This window comes from Monopterus albus, unplaced genomic scaffold, assembly GCF_001952655.1.
Source record: "Monopterus albus unplaced genomic scaffold, M_albus_1.0 scaffold122.1, whole genome shotgun sequence".
Taxonomy (NCBI): domain Eukaryota; kingdom Metazoa; phylum Chordata; class Actinopteri; order Synbranchiformes; family Synbranchidae; genus Monopterus; species Monopterus albus.
In genome coordinates, this window is record NW_018128002.1 from 1323459 (window position 1) to 1345913 (window position 22455).

Sequence of the window (22455 nt, forward strand, 5' to 3'; positions counted from 1 at the left end):
TTTTTTCAGCCTAATGATGGCTTGCTTCACTGATAGTGACAGCTCTTTGGATCTCATCTTGAGAGTTGACAGCAACAGATTCCAAATGCAAATAGCACACTTGAAATGAACTCTGGACCTTTTATCTGCTCATTGTAATGGGCATGAGGGAATAACACACACCTGGCCATGGAACAGCTGAGAAGCCAACTGTCCCATTACTTTTGGTCCCTTAACTGTTGTAATTCCTACACCGTTCACCTGATTTGGATGTAAATACCCTCAAATTAAAGCTGACAGTCTGCAGTTAAAGCACATCTTGTTCGTTTCATTTCAAATCCATTGTGGTGGTGTATAGAGCCAAAAATGTTAGAATTGTGTCGATGTCCCAATATTTATGGACCTGACTGTATATATAGTCTATGGTCATTGTCCCACCCAGCCATCATGTGAGTTGATAGTCACACCTTGACTCATGTGACCATAACTTAAAGTCCTGGAGGATAAACAACCCACATGCGACTTCAATAGCCCTCAAAGTGTTAATGTTAAGGGTTAAATAAGGGATGGGCTTATCGCTACTTTGATACCTGTTGGTTGATATTTTGAAGTCGATACTTTTTTAAGTATCGCGATACCACTGTGATAATAAAAAACGTGCAATTGTTTTCACTTCTGAGAGTTTTAAGTATTGAATTTATGTGTGAAAACCAGCCCGAGCGTATTTTAGATGGTCTTCTGTGTCACAAGATTATGGCAGCCAACCAGATGTCAGAGACGAAGGCTTACTGCGCAGTTCACCAGTCAGTCAAAACTGAGGAAGCTTCTCAGGTGAGGGGTAAAACATCTTCAAGAAAACTCAAACAAGTCCAGTTACCAACTTTAGCACTTTGAATATTTTAATTTGTCAAGTGTGCAGAGAGTCTTTAGGTGATATGCACCTCAAATAAACAGAAGTTCAGAAATAATTCTGGGTTGTGAGATTTATCATGATGACTAACCTGAAAGCTTTGTAGAGTGGTCTGAACCAGCAGACATAACCACAGGGGCTGAAGAGGATGAGCCAGAGCAAAGAAAATCCAAAGTTTGTGGCACTTCCCCCACCAGCCCACCAAGCAATACAGGCGATCACATTTATGCACAGCGTGCCAGAATACACTGCCGAGACGAGAGGGACAGGAGATGTGGGGAGGAGAGAAAAACAGCAATGATTATTTTTTGTTAAATAAAGTGCATCCGTTTTCAAAAAATGACAAACACAAATGTATATGAAAACACATACTCATCCAAAGCTTGTAGACTCTGCGCACCAACTGCTGGTGTGGTGCTGGAATTTCCTCCTCAATGTTCTGATAAAAGCATGGCTTTATTCTCAGAAATTGAGGCAGGGGTGGAAAGTTATTCAATGGCACTGAAAGAGGGAGTGAGAGTGTAATCAAAAAAGTAATGTGCTAAAATTAAAACTATGAATATTTTACACCATGACTGGATACACTGGAGAGGAGTGGGAAATGTGGAAAAGTGGAATGGATGAGGGAGGGAGAGAGAGATATAGATAGATAGATAGATAGATAGATATCTGACAAACCTGCCATTTTGAAATCCCCAAATCCCTTTTCTTTCCTGGATAAGAATATAACGTCACATAATGAGATATTAAAAAATACTGTATATAATACTTCTTATAGCTTGTTTTTACTTGATTCACGACTAAAGAGCATTGTCAGTAATGATCACAATTTACATGCAAAGTTATTTTTTTTAGCTTCAGCCAGTTAAAGTAGCGGGCGAGAAGAAACACTCTAAATTAGTGTACTCATATTTTTTTATCTTTTCTGTGGCTCTGTTTAATCAAATTTCCAAATTTGATCAAACTGTTAAACAGTTTTATTACAAATAGATTAAATGTGCCCGTTTTCGCTATAACTACGCCTATGTTAACTTTATGTCTGATATTAGACAGGAGAAAGTAGCTAATACGCGTAGTCAAGCCTGTTAGTCTCCTTATCTAACACTGTTGCTTCATTTGAATAGCGTTAACTGTTTAGCAGCTGACACGGGATGTACAAACTGTTAGCCTGTATCAGCTAACAAGTTTTCGTAAAGCATAATGTAAATATGTTAGAATTACCGAGATAACGTTCACCGCCTTACGTCTCCATTAACAAATGCAGAAACCTGGGAATTATTCAGGAACGAGGATGAGCTTCTCTTGACACCCCCGTCTAACGCACTGTGGCTGCGCTGCACCTTAGCGCTTGTAGTTCCGAACTGTTTAAAATCAACACTCTTGAGGGCAGGGGAACTACAATTCCCGGGATTCAAATGAGCAGTTAGCGGAAAACGCCTGACTCCACATGACACGAGTTCACATAATTCCGCCCTACATCACACTCAACAATATCAGTCTAGGATAATTCGGCTGACTCTGAAAACACTGTAGAACATGCCCTTAGCATCTTGGAGTGAGGCGAAACCCTTGGTGGCTTTATTCAGAGTAGACCTTTTTGTAATTTTCGTACACATTTGACAACTTTCTCACTGATAGCAACAAAACTGTATGTGGTGAGAGTGAGTGACAAATATGTTTTTGTCTTCCAAAATATATCAAAGCAACATTTAAAAAAAAAATATATAACAGACAATACACAGCACCAGCCTGGCATATCTCACTTCACTCGAAGTCCAGCTCTTTTCTATCATTTAAGTCTGCAACAACATGACAACCCTCTGCAAGTCAAAGTCCGCTGCCAATCACAAAGCTTGAAACATCAGAGAAAGGGCGTACCCTGTGAAAAGCCTTTTTGTTTATATCAGAAGGCGTTCCCATCATGCATTTGCTCAAACCAAACGTCTCAACTGGTTAGCAGTTATTTGAGCCTGACCAATCGGTGAAAGTTATTATTACACGTGACACGCTCCCGCCAATTCTGACGGGGCCGCGAGAGAGGCAGCGGAGTAAACTAACCAAGGCAGTATGCGGAAGGACAATACGTTATATTTATATAAAACAATTTACCAATATATTTCGTTTTAATAGCAGTATAAAACGCGATTCACTACCGAGAGCGTTCTTGATATTGTACGCCATCAGTGTTGTTGTTTTGAAGTAGTTTTGCCCGAGAATATTGCCAACAAGCGGGGCCCCGGCTCAGTGGCTGGGATGTTGGCGGCGGAAAACCCACTTGCGGACGCACATTTGGTAGCATCAGTTCCTAGCAGAAGAGGTAATGCTAATGTCATGTCTAGCAAGCTTGCAGTTGCTCCTTAAAAACTTGAGAAAATATTTACTGTTACAGTGTAGGTGGGGTGTAGGTTTGTTTGCAGTTTAGCGAGCACAGTAAGATGACAACCCTAGTAACGTTTGGTCAGCGTTCAGTTATAGCTGGCATCCTCTATTTCCTAAAGACCCTAGTTTACTTTAGCTATTGTCATTGTTACCAGGTAATTGTTAATTTTCCCACTAGCTAACATTTCAAATATTAAAACTAGCCGTGTATAGCTAGCTAATTTGTTACCTAGCGGCATTGCTAATGTTAACAAGAAAACCTGACCTACGTTAAGGCTAATGGGGAAACTTAATGCTAAATGTCAGATAAGAAACGGTGTCAAAGAAAATTTGGCCTCATCCTAACTAAGTCTATGTGTACCATCCACAAGCTTGTTATCTTGACTATGAACGTCTTTAATGTATTACCAAACCTGGCTACACGACTTGCTCTTTTAGTATTGCTTTGCTAGCTCAACTATTCCTGAGTGTCTAACAAGTTGCTAGTTGTGTTAGATTAGCAGACAAGCTAGCACATTACTGCGCATGAAATGGTCAACGTTAGCACCAAACATGAAAGCTGGTTGTTAGCTGGTTGGCTTGTGTTTTTCACACATTCATGGTTTTGTGGTTGTAATGCTTAATAACGTAACCATTCGTCGTAGTTGTGCTATGTTTTCACAAGGTTATTGTGACCCGGCGGGCATCCTTTGCTTGAAGTCCTAAGGAGCGTTCTCTTATTACTCGACCGGGCCTAAAGCACCGACTGACAAACCAGTTGGCGGGAGAGCAAACAAAACACAACCATTACATTAATCGTATAACTACAGCGTAAGCACACCGACGTTGCAAACTAATGTGATATTCAATACTCTCGGGGCGTTTTAGCTATTCGGTAGAGTTTAGTGTGCATTAGCTACACTGGGGTGTGGTTACATTGCTGTAACAAAGTGACTGTGTGTAGTTATTAATGTGGCAAATGTGTAGTAGATGAAAGTTATTTGCTGAAAGCTTTATTTACAGTGGTTGTCAGTGATAGCCAGCCATTTATCAAAACTGTCACTGTTACTAATATCTGTTTGTTTTCTAATCTCAGGCATGGACTGTAAGTCAAGTAATAATGGCAACAAGAAACTTATACAAGGTAAATTCAAAGCTGAATTTTTTTCAAGAATGTATGACACTACTCAAAGTTATTTTCAAATGCCACTGATGATCCAGCCTGTAGGATTGGTAATTATTTTAAATACTGCCCATATCTAATCACATCTTACTTTACACTGCCTATTAATGATTACTGCTTTTTTGTATTCTTTGGTCCCTTTGATTATTCTCCACTTTTGCATATATGTGAACAATGCTCTGTTTTGTTTAGTGATATTTTTACATATTAGCACAACTATCAAGCCTACTAGGCTAATACACAAAAGATCATCAGAGGTTAAAATTTATTCATGCTAGATATATTATATGAATATAATATTAGATAAACCTCTAAAACATTTTTGTTGCTCTCTGACAACATTTTGATTAACATCTTTGTGATAGCTTGATTACCTAATCTACATCATGCCGACAGATACAACACAGCAACCATAATGGTAACTAAGGTTTTTTGTTGCTTTATTCCTTTTGTAGCCCGTCTCCCATTCAAGCGCCTAAACCCTGAACCAAAAGAGAACCAGCCACCTAAACGCCCCTGTGCACATGCCTGCCCTGAACCTACAGATAGGGAGGATGTGTCCTCTTCACTCCTGGTGCATAAAGGACCACCCTTGGTTAATGGTCGTGGGCCCCTTGATGGCTTCCTGAGCAGTAGACACTCTGCAGCCTTTGATGAAAATGTGGTTATAGATCTGACTGAGGACAACACCTCATCTTCTGTAAAGTGCCTTGTGTCACATGCTTCTGCCTCTCCTAGCTTACTAACAAAAGACAAGTATCAGGGCAAAGACAAATGTGCCTCCTCTGAGAAATCCAGCAATGTTGATCACAGTCCTAAAACACACACTTTAGAAGAGGTGGATGAAAAAGATGGGAATGAGACTGAATCTAGCTCACAGCTTGACACAACACAGGATTGTGACAGTGAGCCAGAGGAGCAGAATGAATCAGGAATTGTTTCCAGTTTGGGAAATAAGTCCATGCTGTCAGTTTCATCAGTCAGCTCAATGTCTGAAAGCTCACCAGAGAAGTCCAAGACTGATGACCCTACACCCACTAATACACCAACAGTATGTATATATCCCATTGCTTACCTTTTGTTTAATCCTGCCAATGGCTGTTTAATATTAACAAGTGTAATGTCACACAGTGTGAATTAAATAGTGTTCCTAAGAGTTTGTAGTAGTGCATTATTGGAAATGTATCACACACAAAAAGAAAATTGTTTATTACAAAGTACAGGAAATACAATTTGACCAAAAAAAGATATTTTCCCTCCGGGTCATATCTTACATCAGGTATCTGCTGTATTGACAAAATCAAATACTTGTTAAATTGTGCAAATACCTCTGTTAATACTGTGACATTGATTTGAGGGTGTTTGTCAGTGCTTTCAGATGTATTGTAGATATTTATAAATATGATTTTAACACACCCATAGTATTGTGCTAATCAAAATTTCTTAAATATAGAACAGTATCAATATTAATTATTTGTTCAAGTTTAAATCTGTCAAATAAAATATTCAGTGGGTTGGATGTCAGGCAGGTTATCAGATGTTTTCTCCCCTCTCACCACAGGAGCCAGAGACCACCCTCAAGATACCAGCAGATCAGAAAAAGATCAAAAGACGCTCATTGAAGGTGAGGTTTCTGAAGTATAAGCAGCAAGCAGGGATTGATTGCCCCAGTTGTGAGTTTAAAAGATGGCCTCAAACAAAACTTGATTTTTGTGTCATATTTTTATGATTTATTATTAAAACTAAAATAAAATGTGACTTTTTAAATTGTAGAGTTTACAAGAACAAGAGGAGAGGTTTCGTCTGCAACAGGAGAAAGAACGCCAAAAGGAAGAAGCAAAGGCTGCAAAAGAGAAAAAGAAAGAAGAGGTTCGCAAACTAAAGGAGGAGTGTAAAAGGGAAAAGCGTGAGCAAAAAGAAAAAGATGAGCGTGAGAAACGAGAGAAAAAAGAGAAGGAAAAGGCAGAAAGGTTAAAAGCAAAAGAGGAGCTACGGAAATCAAAGATAGAGTGAGTGATGCAAAGTTCATGTTTGACATGTTTTCAGTGCCTTAAATAAGTGTTTATTCAAAAATGTGATAAAACTTGTGTTAAATGCCCTAAATACTTGCCTTAGGGCCAAGCTTCAAGAGAAACAAAAGAAAGAAGAGGAGAAACGAGTGAAGGAAGAAGAGAAACGGTTGAAAGAAGAGAAGGATGTAAGTTTGTCCTGAAATGTGTTGGAATATGCTTAAATATTTTTTGCTCCACATTTGTTAGAGTTGGTATTATCACCATTTTAACCCACTTTTTAAAATGTTTGGTGTATTTTAAAACTATCTGATGCCATTTTTTTCACCCAAAGTTGTTTAGATTTCTGTCTTTACAAACATTCCCCTTTGTCCTCTAACAGGCTGTTTCAGAAGGTATAGCATGAAATTTACGTTATTCATGAGCACTTACTCTGATTGGCTGGAGGTGATAATTCATTTTTAACAAAGGCCAATCAGAATATAAACTAATAAATAATGCTTTACATTGCATAATAATAGCTGCAGCTGGAAACACAAGACAGTATACAGAGATATATGAACCTGAGTCTGATTCTCAATGGGACGGAGAGGAGCCTGTTGTTGCAGACTTGGGATTGTGTATAAGTTTCGTAACAAAGTAGCATTTTTTTCATACCTAGCCAGAGGCAGCTACATTAGCAGTAGCACAGCTTTTCACTTAGTTAGCTGAGTAAACCTTATGATTCTGAATTGAATCTACTTTGTAGGTATGATGTAGGTCATGCTTAGCCTCATACGCTACACATTAACATGACACCTCTCCAGAAATGTAACTACACGTTGTGGCGACACAGACCTCACCAACTTTTATTGGTTGTATTGCATTTCCTCGTTCATGTCTCTCAGTGGCTTATCTGTGTTGCACATAATTTCATTAAAAGTAACTGCTGTTAGTTTTAACTCCAATATCACCATTGTTAGTAAGTGGTGAAGAAACACAACACAGTGGCATAAAAACCCTAATGCCAGCTAATATTTTGGTGGTGTAATTGCAGAGCGACGATGACTGCGCACAAGTATAAATGTTCACGATGGCGTAAGTCACTTGTGTAGCCCACAGCATAGGCCGTAAAGCAGAACTATAAATCAAGCTCAAGACTCTCTACGCTCTCACTTTCTGAGTTTCTCATTTTGGGTGTGGTGTCAAAACTGGCAATTTTAATCTCTTGCCCCTCAATTCAGGAGGTCTGTATTGCACTATTTTACTGAATGACCTGTTGACCAGTATGTCTGTTTACAGCGTCTCAAAGCTGAGAAAGCAGAAATTACAAGGTTTCTACAGAAACCAAAGCTCCAACAGGCTCCAAAGGTTAGTAGAACTCTTACTTTATAACACCAAAAATTGGTTTCATTTAAATTTTTGTTGTTGTTACCTGATGTACATATAATCAGAGTTGGGGGACTTGACTCAAATCAGACAAATTTGAGGACTTCAGACTTGCTTGACTGAAACTGGCAAAATGCTCGAATTGACTTTGACTTGGTGTTCATGACTTAAGACTTGACTTAGCCTTGAGACAGATAACTTGATGTTACTTCACCTTTTAAAATTAAATATTAGCATTTTTCTAGATATTGAAAAGTTGCGCTTTACTTTTGAAACATTTGGATGATTTTTAGTGCGATGTACACAAACCTGACAACCTACCAAAATACAGCAGACCAGCAGAGAGCAACACGGGTCACAGGATGTAGCTATCATGGAGGGGACTAGTCCAAAAATAATAATAATTTGGATTCAAGGATTATTTTGTCAATGACAATAGTAAGAAGAGAACAGCGGTCTGCAAAATCTGCAGTACAAAACTCAGCGGAACGATCACCGCAACATCCAACTTCATCTGTAACTACAAAAACTCACAAAGCTAAGTACATGAATGTGTCTTTTCAGCAAACGTTAGCTAACTTATTTGCTGGTCAAACAAAGGAAAGTTGTTAGACTTGGCTTTGAATTGATTATGCCTTTTATTGAGAAGAGTTTCTGACAGCAATGAAAGGCATATCTTTTTATTTTAATAGCTAAGTGTTTATAGCCTATGAATGCACAGTTAATAACCATAGAAAGGTTTGTGAATGTTTCACTTAAATCCATGATGTTCCCTTAACGTTATCAGATCATCAGAATTTTGTATGACTTGTGACTCGCTTGACCTAGAGTAGGGGCTCGATTTGCTTGATTTTCACCACAGTAGCTTGGGACTTGCCTGGGTCTTGAAGGTAAAGGCTTGAGACTTGATTGTCACTTGCACATGTGTGATTTACTCCCACCCCTGCAAATAATATAACTGCAGCTTGTATTGTCTCTTTGCTGTTTCAGACACTTGCAGCTGCATGTGGGAAATTTGCTCCATTTGAGATAAAAGAAAACATGTCTTTGGCACCACTGTGTCGGGTTCACTGTGAGGACTCTGTTCTGGAGGAGCTGTACCGGTATTTGTTAAACCCTGCTGATAACCTGAATGGACTGAAAGACTGGATTGGCCAAAAGCCCCGTCGGTCAGGACCCACCAAACCCAGACAGAAGGACTCACTCAGGTGAGGCAGGAAATAGTAATCAGGGCTCTAGACTGAGTGATTGTTTGATCTTGTGACCAAATTTCTATAAGGTGTGAATGACCTTTTTCAAATGTGACTGCAAAATAAACAGGTGTTAAAAAAATATTGTCTTAATATCACTGTAGAAATGCTAGATATATAACAAGCAAAGTGGCTCTGATGTTGGCATAGCAGGATTTGTCCGCATGTCTGTCACTCATCCATCTCATAGAATAGACAGACATTTTCTAGCACCCCCTATAGCAAGACAAGGAAATCCATATACAGTGGCCAGAAAAAGTATGTGAACCTTTTGGAATTTCATGGTTTTCTGCATTAATTTATCATAAAATGTGATCTGATCTTCATCTAAGTCAAGAGTACTGATGAATATAATGTGCCTAATATAACAACACAAATTTTTTTTCATGTCTTTATTGAGAACAACCATAAAAACGTCATAGTGCTAGTAGAAAAAGTATGTGAATCCTTAAGTTAATGACCTCAAAAAAGCTAATTGGAGTTAGGTGTTGGCATACCTGGAGTCTTGTGGACTAGAGATGCTTTCACTGATAAAAACCACTCAAACCTTTTGAGTTTGCTCCACACAAGAAGAATATGCTTGCCTTGCCAAAAAGAGGTTTCAGAAGATTTATGATCAAGAATTGTTGATTTATATAAAGCTGGAAAGGGTTATAAAGTTATTTCAAAGACTTGAAAAATTCACCAGTCTACAGTTAGGCAAATGATTACAAATGGAGACACTTTGGGACTGTGGCTACTCTACCAAGAAGTGGGCACCCAGTCAAAGTGACTCCAAGAGCACAACGAAGACTCATCAATGAGTTAAAGAAACAACCTCAAGTGACAGCCAAAGATTTGAAGGCATCATTGGAACTGGATAACATCTATGTTCATGAGTCTACAGTATGTAAAACACTGAACAAGCAGGGTGTCTATGGCAGGACACCACAAAGAAAGCCGCTGCTTACTAAAAAGAACATTTCTGTACATCTGAAGTTTGCAAAAGAGCACGTTGACACTAGGATTGAACTATTTGGAAAGAACACACAGCACTACATCTGGCGTGAAAAGGGCACTGCATATCATCATGAAAACATCATCCCAACTGTAAAGTATGGTGGAGGAAACATTATGATTTGGGCCTGCTTTGCTGCATCAGGGCCTGGCTAGCTTGCAATCATTGAGGGGAAGATGAATTCCCAAGTGTATCAAAAAATTCTTCAGGATAATGTGAAAATGTCTGTACGTCAGCTGAAACTCTGTAGAAGTTGGATGATGCAACAGGACAATGACCCAAAACACTGGAGCAAGTCCACAACAGAATGGCTTCAGAAAAACAAAATCCACCTTTTGGAGTGGCCAAGTCAGAGCCCAGACCTCAACCCAATAGAGATACTATGGAATGACTTGAAGAGAGCCATACACAGGAGATGTCCAAAAAATATGACGGAGCTAAAGCAGTTCTACGGGAAGAATGGGCTAAAATTCCTCCTGAACGATGTGCAGGTCTGATCCACAGCTACAGGAAGCGCCTGGATGAGGTTATTGCTGCCAAGGGGGGGTCAACCAGTTATTAATTCCAGGGGTTCACTTACTTTTTCCACTACCATTTTGAATGAGTGTCTTCAGTAAAGACATGAAAGATCAGTGTTTTTTTGTGTGTGTTATTTTAGGCACATTATATTCATCGGTACTCTTGACTTAGATGAAGATCCAATCACATTTTATGACAAATTAATGCAGAAAACCATGAAATTCCAAAAGGTTCACATACTTTTTCTGGCCACTGTATAACAATATTGCTGAGTTCTTCCTGATGAGCCTACGTAAATACAGTTGTTGTCTAGGACAGCCCAGTAAAGAACATCTGTCAATCAGTCGGTACAAATGGAACAGTGAGCCCTTATGTCATGAGGAGCTGCCTTTTACAAAGTAGGGATCAGAAATTTCTATAAAGAAGCAAAATGGGGTACAGATAAATCCCTTGTACACAAATGACAAAGGAGCCATCCAGTTCATTAGTAGACATCTTAGAAGCTGTTTTTACTTAAATCCAAATAAAATATTGTCATCATCTTTATCAATATGATGACTGATGTACTGTAGAGTGGTTTTTTTTGTTTGTTTATTTTTATTGAAACAAAGTAACACATTAACAAAACGGGACCGAACATGGGAGACAAGACAACAGATACGTGGCATTACAAAAAGATATAGAATGTTTTACACAATTGTAGTGACTTTGTCTTAATTATGAATTTTAGCTGATTGTACTGGAGGAACTGTTCTCTCTGAACTCCGTACTTCTGGATCAGTGTATTAAATGATATGAACTGGTTATTTTCAAACAGGTGATATACAGGTGAGTGATTCCTTTGTGTTGCCATGTTGGAAAATAGATAGGGTTATTATGTAGTTGAAAATCAGGGTTGTGCCAGATTGGAGTGTATCTACATGGTGCAAGTGATGATTTTGTTTGCTTTCCACCAGGCTGTCAGAGTTGAGAGGATTGTGATGTTCTTACAGTAATTTATTTACTTAATAGAGTTTGGTAGGAAGGGAAGGTCTGCAACTCCAGTTATTTGAGTTATTTTTGCAGTAATTTTGCTCTAATTCTATCCATGCACTGTTTGTAGCTGCCCTTCTGAATCCATTTGACTAAATACTGTAGCTGATTTGCCAAGTAGTAATATTGGAAATTTGGTGCTTCTAGGCCACCTAGTGACTTATTCTTAGATTTTGGGTTTCTTGTTTTCCCAATAAAATTGTGAAGTTATAGAATCAAGTGATTTAAACCATTTATCTGTGGGTGTTGTGGGAAGCATTGTAAACAGGTAGTTAATTTGAGGTAGAGTTTACATTTTGACAGTAGCTATTCGGCCGATGAGTGACAGAGGAAGATTGGACCACTGTAGAGTGTTAAGTCACTATGTCAAAAGAGGTGAGACAGGTTCCATCAGTGATTTTCTCGCTCACCCACATGAGCCAGGTTTCTCTCTCTTCTAATTTCATCATAAATATATGCACATTTGATGGTAAGGTAATTAAAAACAAGCTACAAATAATATATATTCTTTCTTGCATTGTAAAACCATAGCAGTGGCATCAAATCTTGCACTGGTGTTAATATCTGACAGTTGGCAGCACCGGTGCTGCCAGTATGAAAAATGTTAGCTTGGATGCCTGGTAATCATCCTGATTTGCTTACTTTGCTTTTATATTTGCTTTCACGCAGGACTGCAACTAATTATCATTTTCATTATGGATTAATTTGACAATTTTCTTGATTATAGATTTGTCTTTTACAGTGTCAAAAATAACAACAGGTGTTTTTTTTTTTATAATGTCTTTTAACCCAGGGGAGCATCATCAGATTGGGTTATCAGTCCAACTGTCCCAAAGACGCATTGCCTTTATGACATAGGACATAGAAAGCTGCAGATTTTCATTTTTATAGAAGCTGAAATAGCTTTACATTCACCATTACACCTTGGTTCACTCATTGCTGTTGTAACCTCAGCCACACAAGTTTGCATTGTTTGTACCTTGAGGCTTTGTGCTTTATAGTGCGATCTTGATTTCATTTGTTAATTTAAATACCTGAATGAGATGCTTTGGTGGTACATCATATATAGATTTGGAAAAAAAAAAATGAAGCCACTTGTAGCTTTATAGTTACCATGTGTACTGTGTCCTCAGGGGGTGTATAACATTGAAGGGGCCTAAACCAGAGGGTGTGCCAGACCGAAAACGTTATGGACCCATGAAATTGCTGCAATTCCATGAAAACTACCGTCCAGCCTATTGGGGTACCTGGAATAAGAAGAGTTCACACATCTCACCTCGCTGCCCCTTCAGACAAGACAAGGTAAAACTAGTGTGCAAAGGCATTTTTTAGTGTGTGTGATTTAGATCCCTGTGCAATCTCAGCCTCATGTGACAGTGATTCTGCTGTGTTTGCATTAGCAGTGAGATCCCTGGATAAAGGTATGTGCTCCCTTTTCCTCACTAAGCTGCATTAACTAATAACCACAAAGTGACTTATTTCTGCCTCAACTGCTATTTGACACTAGGAGTACAGGGCAGGTAGCACAGTGTTTGAAAAATAGTTGCAGGAAGGTACAGAACATCTTTCATAATGTCAGATATGTTGGATTTGTTTTTGAATTGGTCTTCTCTTTCCAACCTGCAGCTCGTCACATGATGTAACTCATTCCTGATATTGTTTAATGCACTTTAATGAGGAAAAGGGAGCGTGTGGTTTGATGCAGGGCATCTCCCTGCTAATGCAAACACAGCAGAATCATCGTTGTGTGAGACTGAGATCGCAGAGGGATCAAAATCATGCTCACAAAACCACTTATTTTGCAGCCTTAACTGGCATATATGTAAATGTAACAGCTTTCTGTATCTGCCAAAACCTCAGATTACATAGCTATACTTTTTGATGAGTTTTAAGAATTTATTTAATCCAGTACTTGATTGAAGCATTTGTTTGCTTAACTTGACACCAACAGCATTGTTCTGTCACCACAGGAGTTGTTGGACTATGAGGTGGACAGTGATGAAGAATGGGAGGAAGAGGAACCAGGAGAGTCCCTGTCACACAGTGAAGGCGTAAGTTTTAATTTGAAGGTAAAAACAGACTAAGAAAACATGGATATTCTGAAAAGGATGGTGAGAATTTGTTGGTATTTCACTGCTGACTAAAACTGACTTAAACACAACAAAACTAGTAAAAAGTTCTCAACGTAGTCTCTGCTCACATCTGCTTCAAATGATAATGGAACAAAAAAACAAAGGCAATTAAATGTTCACTTATGCGATTCTCATGTTGTGCATCTCAGCTAATGTTGCTTTCGTCAACGAAAATTATGACTAAATATCGTCGTCAACGAACCTTTATCACGTGACAAAAACGAGACGACGCAACGTAAATGCTGGTCATGTGACGATGACTATAATTAAATGTACAATGCAATATTGTTGACGGGGAAAAAAACAAGACTAAATACAAAATAAAAACTATGCTAAAATGTCTCCATTTTCATTGACCAAAACGAAATGAAATGTTATTTTGTCTCGTTTAGTCGCGTTATAATTATTTTGCAGTATTTGTTTCCTCTTGTCTCGCTTCCGGGGCCGCATCAGGTCGCACTGCGCAGACACAGGTGACGTCACTTCCTTATGCCCCACTCGTGGCATTATTTAGAAGACGACAACAAAGTTAAGTATGACACAGAGAAAGGGGCCGATGGCCAGCCAGCCGGGGTTCGTCTTTGAGAGAAAAAGAAGAAACGACATTTGGAAAATCTTTCATTACGTAGAAGTGGAAAAGAAAATGGAATGTGTTGTGGAAAAAGATGGGGAGAAATGTGGCCACAAAATGTGTGTTGGATGTATTCTTGAGTCTATAAGGTAACAATAATATAATAACCTTGTTTGAAATGGGTTTGGCTAAAAATAAGCTTTTGGTTTCCTCTATACTACTAGGTACTTATAGTATATTGACTGGGTTAAATAGAATTGCATTACTAAAAAGAGACTAAAATACAATTTTCATTGATTAACTAGACTAAATGTCGTCAGTTTTGAAAATAGATGAAAATAGTCATGGATAATTCTGACTAAAATAAGACTAAAATGCTCAGACTTTTAGTTGACTGAAACTTGACTAGACTAAAGAGTATGAACATGACTAAAACTAAAATGACAGCTTCACACAAAGACTAGACTAATACTAAAATTAAAACAGGCCACCAAAAACAACTGTAATCCCAGCTGTCAATTAAAGGACCCATGGCATGCTTTTCCTTCTTTTTTTTTTTATTTTTTTTTATCTTCAATGTTACAACAGTGAATTATCATCTTAGAGATGACCTAGTTCTAGTATTTCTATGCAGAAGCAACTCGATTTATACAAGTTTCATAAACTCTAATTTGGGAGACTTTTCTTCTAAAAAAAAAAAAAGTAAAGTATTGTGTGATAGTTTAAGGAGCTCCTTGAATGGTCATAATCTCCAGGCAGTTGTGTGTTCACGTGAGCTTGCCTGACATCCACCAGTGCCATTGTAAAAGCTGAATTTTTCAACTGCACCCTTTTACCTCCTGCTGCCTGCACTGTGGCCAGAGGATATGGAGAAAAATACAGGGCCTGCGGTTACTGCCTGTCCAGGAGTGTTCATGTACAGGGACTCACTGTTTTACCTGACCGGGTCTAGCGTGGCTTGAATGGAGTAGCTGGAAACCTACAGGCAGCCGGCCAGTTTAGCACCCTGGGGCAGTGAATGATCAGCTCATCAGTGCTGGATTCCCCCGGAGCACAGTACCTGCTTGTTTTGACTGCTTGTGTCTGCGTGTGTCTGCCGCATGTGATGCTGGTTAAGGAGAAGATTCTAATGATCAATGATGTTATTGTCGCTACCTTTTGGAATTAATTTCACTACTTTGGGACTGTATGTGGTTGTGTGGGGGAAGAGGCAGCGACCACTGGTTGGATTTACTGACCTTGGAGCTACTTTAAAGGGAGTGATGTTTCCAGTGCTTTGCGGGGCTTAATGGTAAGTTTAAAAAAAAAGACTGTCTGTTAATGCCCAGTTTCTGTAACAATAGAGAATTGTTGTAAGGCTGGAGAACTCACTATGTCTGCATTATGCCAATTAAAATATGGGGTTTCTCAATTACCTGCTTTGTTTAGAGTGTTACACATCTCTTTCATCCGTACATATACCGTTGTTTACCTATCTATGGAGGAGAAATTCCAATTAATGCCATTAAAGTTCATTGTACTGTACACCTTCGACGCAATACCAGCAACAGGAATTGTGTGCCTTCATGAACTATCCATTTGTTTTTAAGAAGAGGTTTTCTGGTTTTATTATTCTGAAATAATTAGACTATTTGGATTTAGGATGGGTGCTGAGCTAATCTAGAGGTACCCAAGATTAAACATTAAATGGCTGGAAATGAGCATGCCTTGGGCTTGTTTTGAGATTGAAATGGCCCCTTAAAGTATGAAGAACCACAAGATAAAACTGGTTTTACTGTGTGATTTGTGTATGGATTTGTACTCCAGGTGTAATTGACATTGTCAGAATCTGTACCATGTCAAAAGAGTACAGAACACAAAGGAAAATAAATATCTGAATAATCAAGGATTATATCATTAAAGGATAAGGCTGGTGATTTTCTCTGTTTTGGTAATTTTTCACATATCCCATTTAGACTAAAACGGGCAGTACTTAACACATAATGTCTGTGAATCCAGAGCCTCTTTTAGCTCATTTGGTTATGCTGTAAACCTCCATTATTGTCTGAAAGCTATTAAAATCACACCAGTGAGCCACACTGCTGCACTGGGTGACATATTTCTTCCTCCAGAAAAATGTCAGTCTTTTTTCAAGAAAAGAGCTCTAAAGGCTGAGAAGAACAGCCATCACTCTTAGAAGAGAGTCAGTGGGCAAGAGTGTGAACTGTTTACACCACTACTCTGCTAGATTTTCATGTCGTTATGTACTGCTGGTGGAGTAGGTACACGACTTTGCTAATGTCTCTAATGGAGATTACTGCACAGATGAATTATCTTAAACCAGGTTCTGGACTGACAGGCATTACAGTCAGGACATGAAAATCATTGTTGGTCTTAGTGTCTGTACTGGTTTTGTGGGAAATAACAAATCACTGTTTTTTGTTTTGTTTTTTAAATAGTTGGAATGTCATTTTTAATGTATTCGTGGCAACTAATGAAATAGGCTTAAATTTCCTTTCTGAACTTGAGCAAGAAAAAAAATGCTGTTTTTATATTTGCCTCTGACTTCACAACAAGGAATGTGGTATGTAAAGATTTTATTTTTACTGTTGATCAATTTTCAGGAAGATGAGGAGGAAGGAGTTGAAGATGACGATGATGATGATGGCTTCTTTGTCCCTCATGGCTACCTTTCAGATGATGAAGGGGCTCTAGAAGAAGAGGTATAAAAGGAGCTGCAATATTGATTTTTTTTAAGTACATTTCTGTCTCCTTAACCTCCAGTTTTGTTTGTATGCATTAAAATAAGGCAAAGTTTGTGCTTCCTTTTTGGACCACCACTAATACATCTGAAACCTCTTAGGAGGGTGGCGACCTGGAGAAGCAGAAACTACGTCAGAAACTGAAGGCAAGGGAATGGGATGAGCTGATGTCCACCAAGAAGAAGATGAAGGTGCTGGAGCCAGTGGTGAGGGGCTGTGTCTGGGATGGAGAAGGCCCTGGCTTGGAGCTCTTCCAGCCTTATGCTGTGTGTCTGTTTGAACCTTTACCTAAGACAGACACCAGCCCCGGCCCGGAGGAGCTGTCACAGAAGTGTCAGAGAGAAACACAATGTAAGTGTGTGGGAAGGCTGTGGCTCAGGAAGGAAGGTTGGAGGTTTGATTTCCGGCTTCTCCAGTCCACAGTCCTTCAGTTGAAGTGTCCTTGAACAAGACACCCAGTTGCACCCAGTCATCTCACGGGTGTGTGAGTGCTTGGGAGAGTGCTGCAGTACATAGAAAAGCTCTATACATTTATAAGGCCATTTACAATTCATGTGATTCACTGTGATGTATAGATTAATGTTGTAGAGTGGGCTCTCTTTAGATGATGATTACCTCCGCCAAGGACGTTATGTTTTTGGTTCCATGTGAATGTTTGTTGGTTAGCAGGATTACAGACAAACAGTTGAATGGATAATCAGCATACTTGGTACAGACATTGGTCCCTAGAAGTGATTAGACTTTGGCTGAAAAAGGTCACAGGTCAAGGTCAAAAAATTATGAAAAATCACAAAATTTCCCATCTTTAACATGGGGCAAAATTTTTAAAAATCGGCAAAAAAAAAAATTCCATCAAAAGTTATCAAATTAATTTTTTGTTTGAAATTTGACCAGTGTCTACCACCAGACCAAATTTCAGATTCTGGATCTGATGGCCATTTAACTTAACATTGAAAACCCCATTTAATGCATACTTTCTGCCATAACTGGGCCTATAGTGAAAGAATTCCAATCAGATCATTTTGGCAGCGGTTGTGTAAGCAGAGACTACTGTAGTTATAAATTTGATCTCTGACCATGTATGCAAGTCATCCAGATATGATTTGAAAAAAAATCCAATTTGGTTTGTCCCCACATCAATGAAGCAATCAGATCTGAGTGGCGGGGGGTGGGGTGGGGATGGATTTGGGTCACTTTGGCAGGTAATGTGAATGTAGCCTTAGTTAGCCTTGTAAGCAGGCCAAACCTTGCACAGCAAACAGCTTTATCTCTGACTTTTTATTTTGAGAGTATGAGGAGACTTTAATCAAAGTGATTGACAGGAATCTCAACATGTATCCCGTATAGCAGAAGGTACTGACCTACACTGGTAGGACAGAGCTGTTTTGGAAGTGAAGTTGTAGTACTGTACTAAAGTATAGTATATTAAAGGCAGGGTTGGCAATCCTGGAAAAACCTATAAGGCTATATGTCTTAAAGGGGAAGGCCTGGCTTGTAACGGGCTTGTATTTGTGAATGAAAACTGCTGTTCTGTTCTCTCTCATAGCTTGCTAGCTATGTAAAGCAGAGCAATAACACCTGCAAATGCAATACCTTGTGGGAAACTCCTGGCTCACACATTGAGTGCACAGGCAGAGTGCGTTTAAGTAGGAAATAGGTTGACAGGCAGGTAGGCAATTCAGTGGGTTTGTTTGGGATAACTAAAATTATTGGTAAGACTTTTTTTCAGCCCCACTGCTGCCACAGATGGTGGATTTTTTTTTCCTTCAAGTTGTCAAGAGTATTTAATGTTTTCATTGCCATCGGGATGAGAAGAGAATTTCAAGATATATTACAAACAATGCTTCTGAAAAGAATTGCCAACCATAGCTTAAATCTTTTTTTTAATTTTTTTTATTTTTTTGTGAAAACTCAAAAATAAACTGGTGTTAATTGTGTTAGTGGCTTTGCCATCAGCTGCTAGAAATGTCATTAGTAGCTGATAATTGCTTCTGTGTGCATGTTCTCTTAACTTTTTCTGGTTCAGTAATCATAACATTTATTTTAAGAATCATTACATAATTAGTAATTCTAAGTATACTTCTAATATCATATGTCATTAAGTAGTACTGTGTTAGTAAATGTTATGTTGATTGGTCCATTTTCTATAAGTAACTACTTCATGTAGTTGGTAAGGTTTGGGGTTTGTACCAAAATACTTTAATAATGAGTTATTCTTAAACTGTCTAATATTCTTTTTTTCACAGTACTTTATCAGCTGCTACCTTTGCTGCATGGCAATGTCAACAGCAGCAAAGTGATCATCACTGAGTTTCAGGAGCTTTGCCGTCAGCAGACCTCATCTTCCTCATCACCACTTCCTCCATTGTCTAGCCCTCAGAGCCCAGCAGAAAATATTCCCACCAGGTTAAAGAATATTTGAAACAGTTTGTGTTAATGTACAATTTTTGTTTCAAGTCATAGATTTAAATTATTGAAGTTGTACAGTCTTAGCCAAAACCAAACCACAGTATTAGCAGAATTTTGATAAATCGTCCTGTATTCAAACAAATGTATCTCCTAAAATGTCAAAACACTTTTTGTAAAACATCTAAGTATTTTTCAACAAGCCACTGTTTATCTTATTTAGAAATATATTTTTTGAGTTTTACATCAGTTAAAATTGCATCTTTCCCTCTTTCTTTCATCAGAATACAACTGAAGCGCCTCATCCGGACCAGTGCTGTTTATGAGAAGCGCTCTACCTACAGACGCTGCTGCTGGTATGTGCATCCAGAGGTCCTGTCCTGTTTTGGACTGGAAGCTCTGCCAGTGCCCTGCCAGTGGACCTACCTCACCACAGGAGCTCGAGAAGACTCCCGTGAAGAACCCCAGGCAGCCACAGGCTCTCAGGGAAGCTCTCCCACTACACCTCAGACATCATCCACCCTGTCTTCATCTAACAAAAGGAAGAGCACAGGCAGCATGTCGATCACCAAGTTCATGAAGAGATGTACTGATCCTGAGCAGGTAGAGAAATTCAACAAAACCTCTTTTTCTTTTTCTTTTTTTTTTTCCAGCAATATTTCATGGACTTCATTTGAGTTCTTGGTGTACTTTGATCAGTTGCCATCATCATCTTATGAAAATATGAATTTCACAATTTATTGTAGCCTATCACCTCTCAGATGGTCTTACCTCTCTGTCCTTGCCAGATGGAAGCAAGCCTCCAGGCTGATGGTTTTCATGCTGATACTGAGGATGATGATGAGGAAGACTGTGTTATAATCTCTGCACAGAGTGGTGAGTTACACAGGATGCATTCCAAGCCGTCACTGTCTATTTTTAATGTTTACTCAAAGATTCAGTCCGTCAAACATTTTGCATTATCAAGATTTTTAAGATGTGATTGAACTTGAAAATGATAGCAGATGATATTGTCACGCAGACCGCTATAGCCAGACACATACAAAATATGTTGACATTTTTTTGGTAAAGATAGTGTAGTCGTAGTTTCATTTGAACAGTTAAACAGCAGTAACTCCAAATTTTTGTAAAGGGATGCATTGGCTTTCTCTCTGGCAACGAGAGTTATTCCTCAAAGCTGCATGAAAACATTTCTGAGAACCCATGCACAGAAAGGGGCTTAGACTCCTCCACAGCCAGAGCTGACTTGCACATTTCCCAAATCTCAGTCTGCTGTGCTGATTTTAGCATCACGTAAGGATCAAAACAGAGAGAAACCCATTACATAGGTTCTTCATTATGAAGAGTACAAGGATAAACAGCCAGAATGCCACTCTCATGTAGCTGTAGCCTATCTTAGAATAGACTGGAAAGGGGGGGAAATGGCTATCCTGGCTCTGTACAAAGTTTACATGTGCACATTTTAAGTTCATTAACTGACATGTTGTTTGGTTGAATAGAAGACAAAACAGTTAGCAATGTTCAATATTCATTTAGAAACACTTGCAAGCTGTTGGTGTAGTTGTAAAATGGATGTTTTTTTTTTTGTTTGTTTGTTTTTTAATGAAAGCTTATTAAATAACACCCTCTAGGCCAAACCAGAGAAAGCTCTTCCAGGGAGGGAGACAACCTAATAGATGTCACCCCCTCTGACACAGCTGTTCTTCCTGTGGCCAGTGCTGCTCCTACACCCGCCACTGCCTGAGGACCAGATAGACTATCTCTCCCAGCCAAGCTACTCACAATTTCTCCTACCTGGTTCTGATCTCTGCTGTGTTGAAGACAGAATCAAGTCTTCCAGCAAGCTTGTCAAGAGTCGGGAGCCACCTTGCCTGTAAAGCGTAGTTGTGCATAAAATCAGTGTGTCTGACTTGATTGTGGAGGGCAGGTTTGTCCAGTGTTCATTAGTTATGTATCTGATTTTTGCATTGGCGTCTCAGTCAGGTAAGGACTGCTGCAGATTGGGTTGAACAGACAGAGGAAGAGCAGAATGAAGATGCCCAGTTTCATCCAAGACATCAAGAACAGCATTATGTACGTTTTTTGAAACGTTGAATTCATATCGTATTTCTTGTGGTTTAAATGTATATAATTTACAAGAAACTAGAGTTGGCAAATGAGAGGCTGGAAGTCCATCTTTGACTTCAATGAGTGCATTTATTCTGCTATTTCTAATTCTGACAACTCATTGGAGAAGTTGCTAGATTTGTACATAGTTGGGTCCAGTGTCACAATGTTTTATAAATGTATTTTTTTTTTAAGACTACTTGAACAGGATGCATTCATTAAACATGGAATTAAAGTACTGCACTTTTATATTCTGTTGATTCTTTGCCCCTTTATCTGGGTGTCTTTGATAGCATGATGCTAACGCTATCGACACATTAACACTTTAAAGCAATGACTACACTATTCTGGTTAAGACTGGGATGTTGTCCACGAAATTGCTCATCAGCAGTTGGAGTATGGCTTTTTTCCCCACATCTGGGCATTACAATTGTGGCAGCACTATTTCAGGTAGGTAATTTCCTATGGGGTGTCCTGAAAAGGACTTGGTTATTTGGTACTAATTATAAGGAAGATACTATAGATCCTTCCCCTTATTGTAGGTACCATATTGTATAGTTCTCTCCTAGAAGTTTCTATAAAATAAATCAAAATATGTCTGGAAGATGCTTGGCTAATACAGGACTGTAAACTACTGCACAAGGTTGTATCCAGGATTTGCATATTTTGTTGCAGGGCCAGCTACACAGAAGAACTTGCATGCCACAAAGCGCCGACCACCAATATTCGTGGTGGAGACTGTTTCTGCTTACTTGTAGAGTTACAGTATTGTGTTCTTCAGTGTGAAAAAGGTTCTCAAATTTGGGCTAATCAGAATCTAAACAGTTCACTTTTATAAGTGGCACTTAGGTTTTCATTTCCCCAAAATTCAGATCACATTTTAATCTTTGGTAA

At 38.8% G+C, this 22455-nt stretch overlaps 2 protein-coding genes across 5 annotated transcripts in view; one reads left to right on the plus strand and one right to left on the minus strand.

Annotated features, from left to right (window-relative positions):
• scamp4 (secretory carrier membrane protein 4) overlaps positions 1–2774 on the minus strand; it is a 7023-nt gene extending 4249 nt beyond the window's left edge. Inside the window, exons 1-4 of one of the 4 annotated variants that reach the window (XM_020612251.1) lie at positions 2639–2774; positions 1568–1602; positions 1262–1390; positions 981–1137 (exon numbers count right to left, since the gene is read on the minus strand). In XM_020612251.1, coding sequence (XP_020467907.1) covers positions 981–1137; positions 1262–1390; positions 1568–1602; positions 2639–2682 — 365 coding nt within the window. In that variant the 5' untranslated portion in view covers positions 2683–2774. Of the gene's footprint in view, positions 1–980; positions 1138–1261; positions 1391–1567; positions 1603–2110; positions 2591–2638 lie in introns of those variants that run through there. The other 3 variants (XM_020612253.1, XM_020612254.1, XM_020612252.1) reach the window with 3 other exon arrangements.
• Positions 2775–2901: 127 nt separating this feature from the next.
• chaf1a (chromatin assembly factor 1, subunit A (p150)) lies at positions 2902–21799 on the plus strand. The gene is given in 16 exon segments (XM_020612255.1): positions 2902–3206; positions 4344–4391; positions 4886–5481; positions 5992–6054; positions 6204–6443; positions 6571–6627; positions 7721–7789; positions 8798–9015; positions 12739–12907; positions 13576–13656; positions 16912–17010; positions 17151–17400; positions 19296–19455; positions 19740–20058; positions 20244–20331; positions 21087–21799. Coding segments are annotated over 16 exon segments (2634 nt in total). The 5' UTR covers positions 2902–3142; the 3' UTR covers positions 21200–21799.
• Positions 21800–22455: the final 656 nt, after the last annotated feature.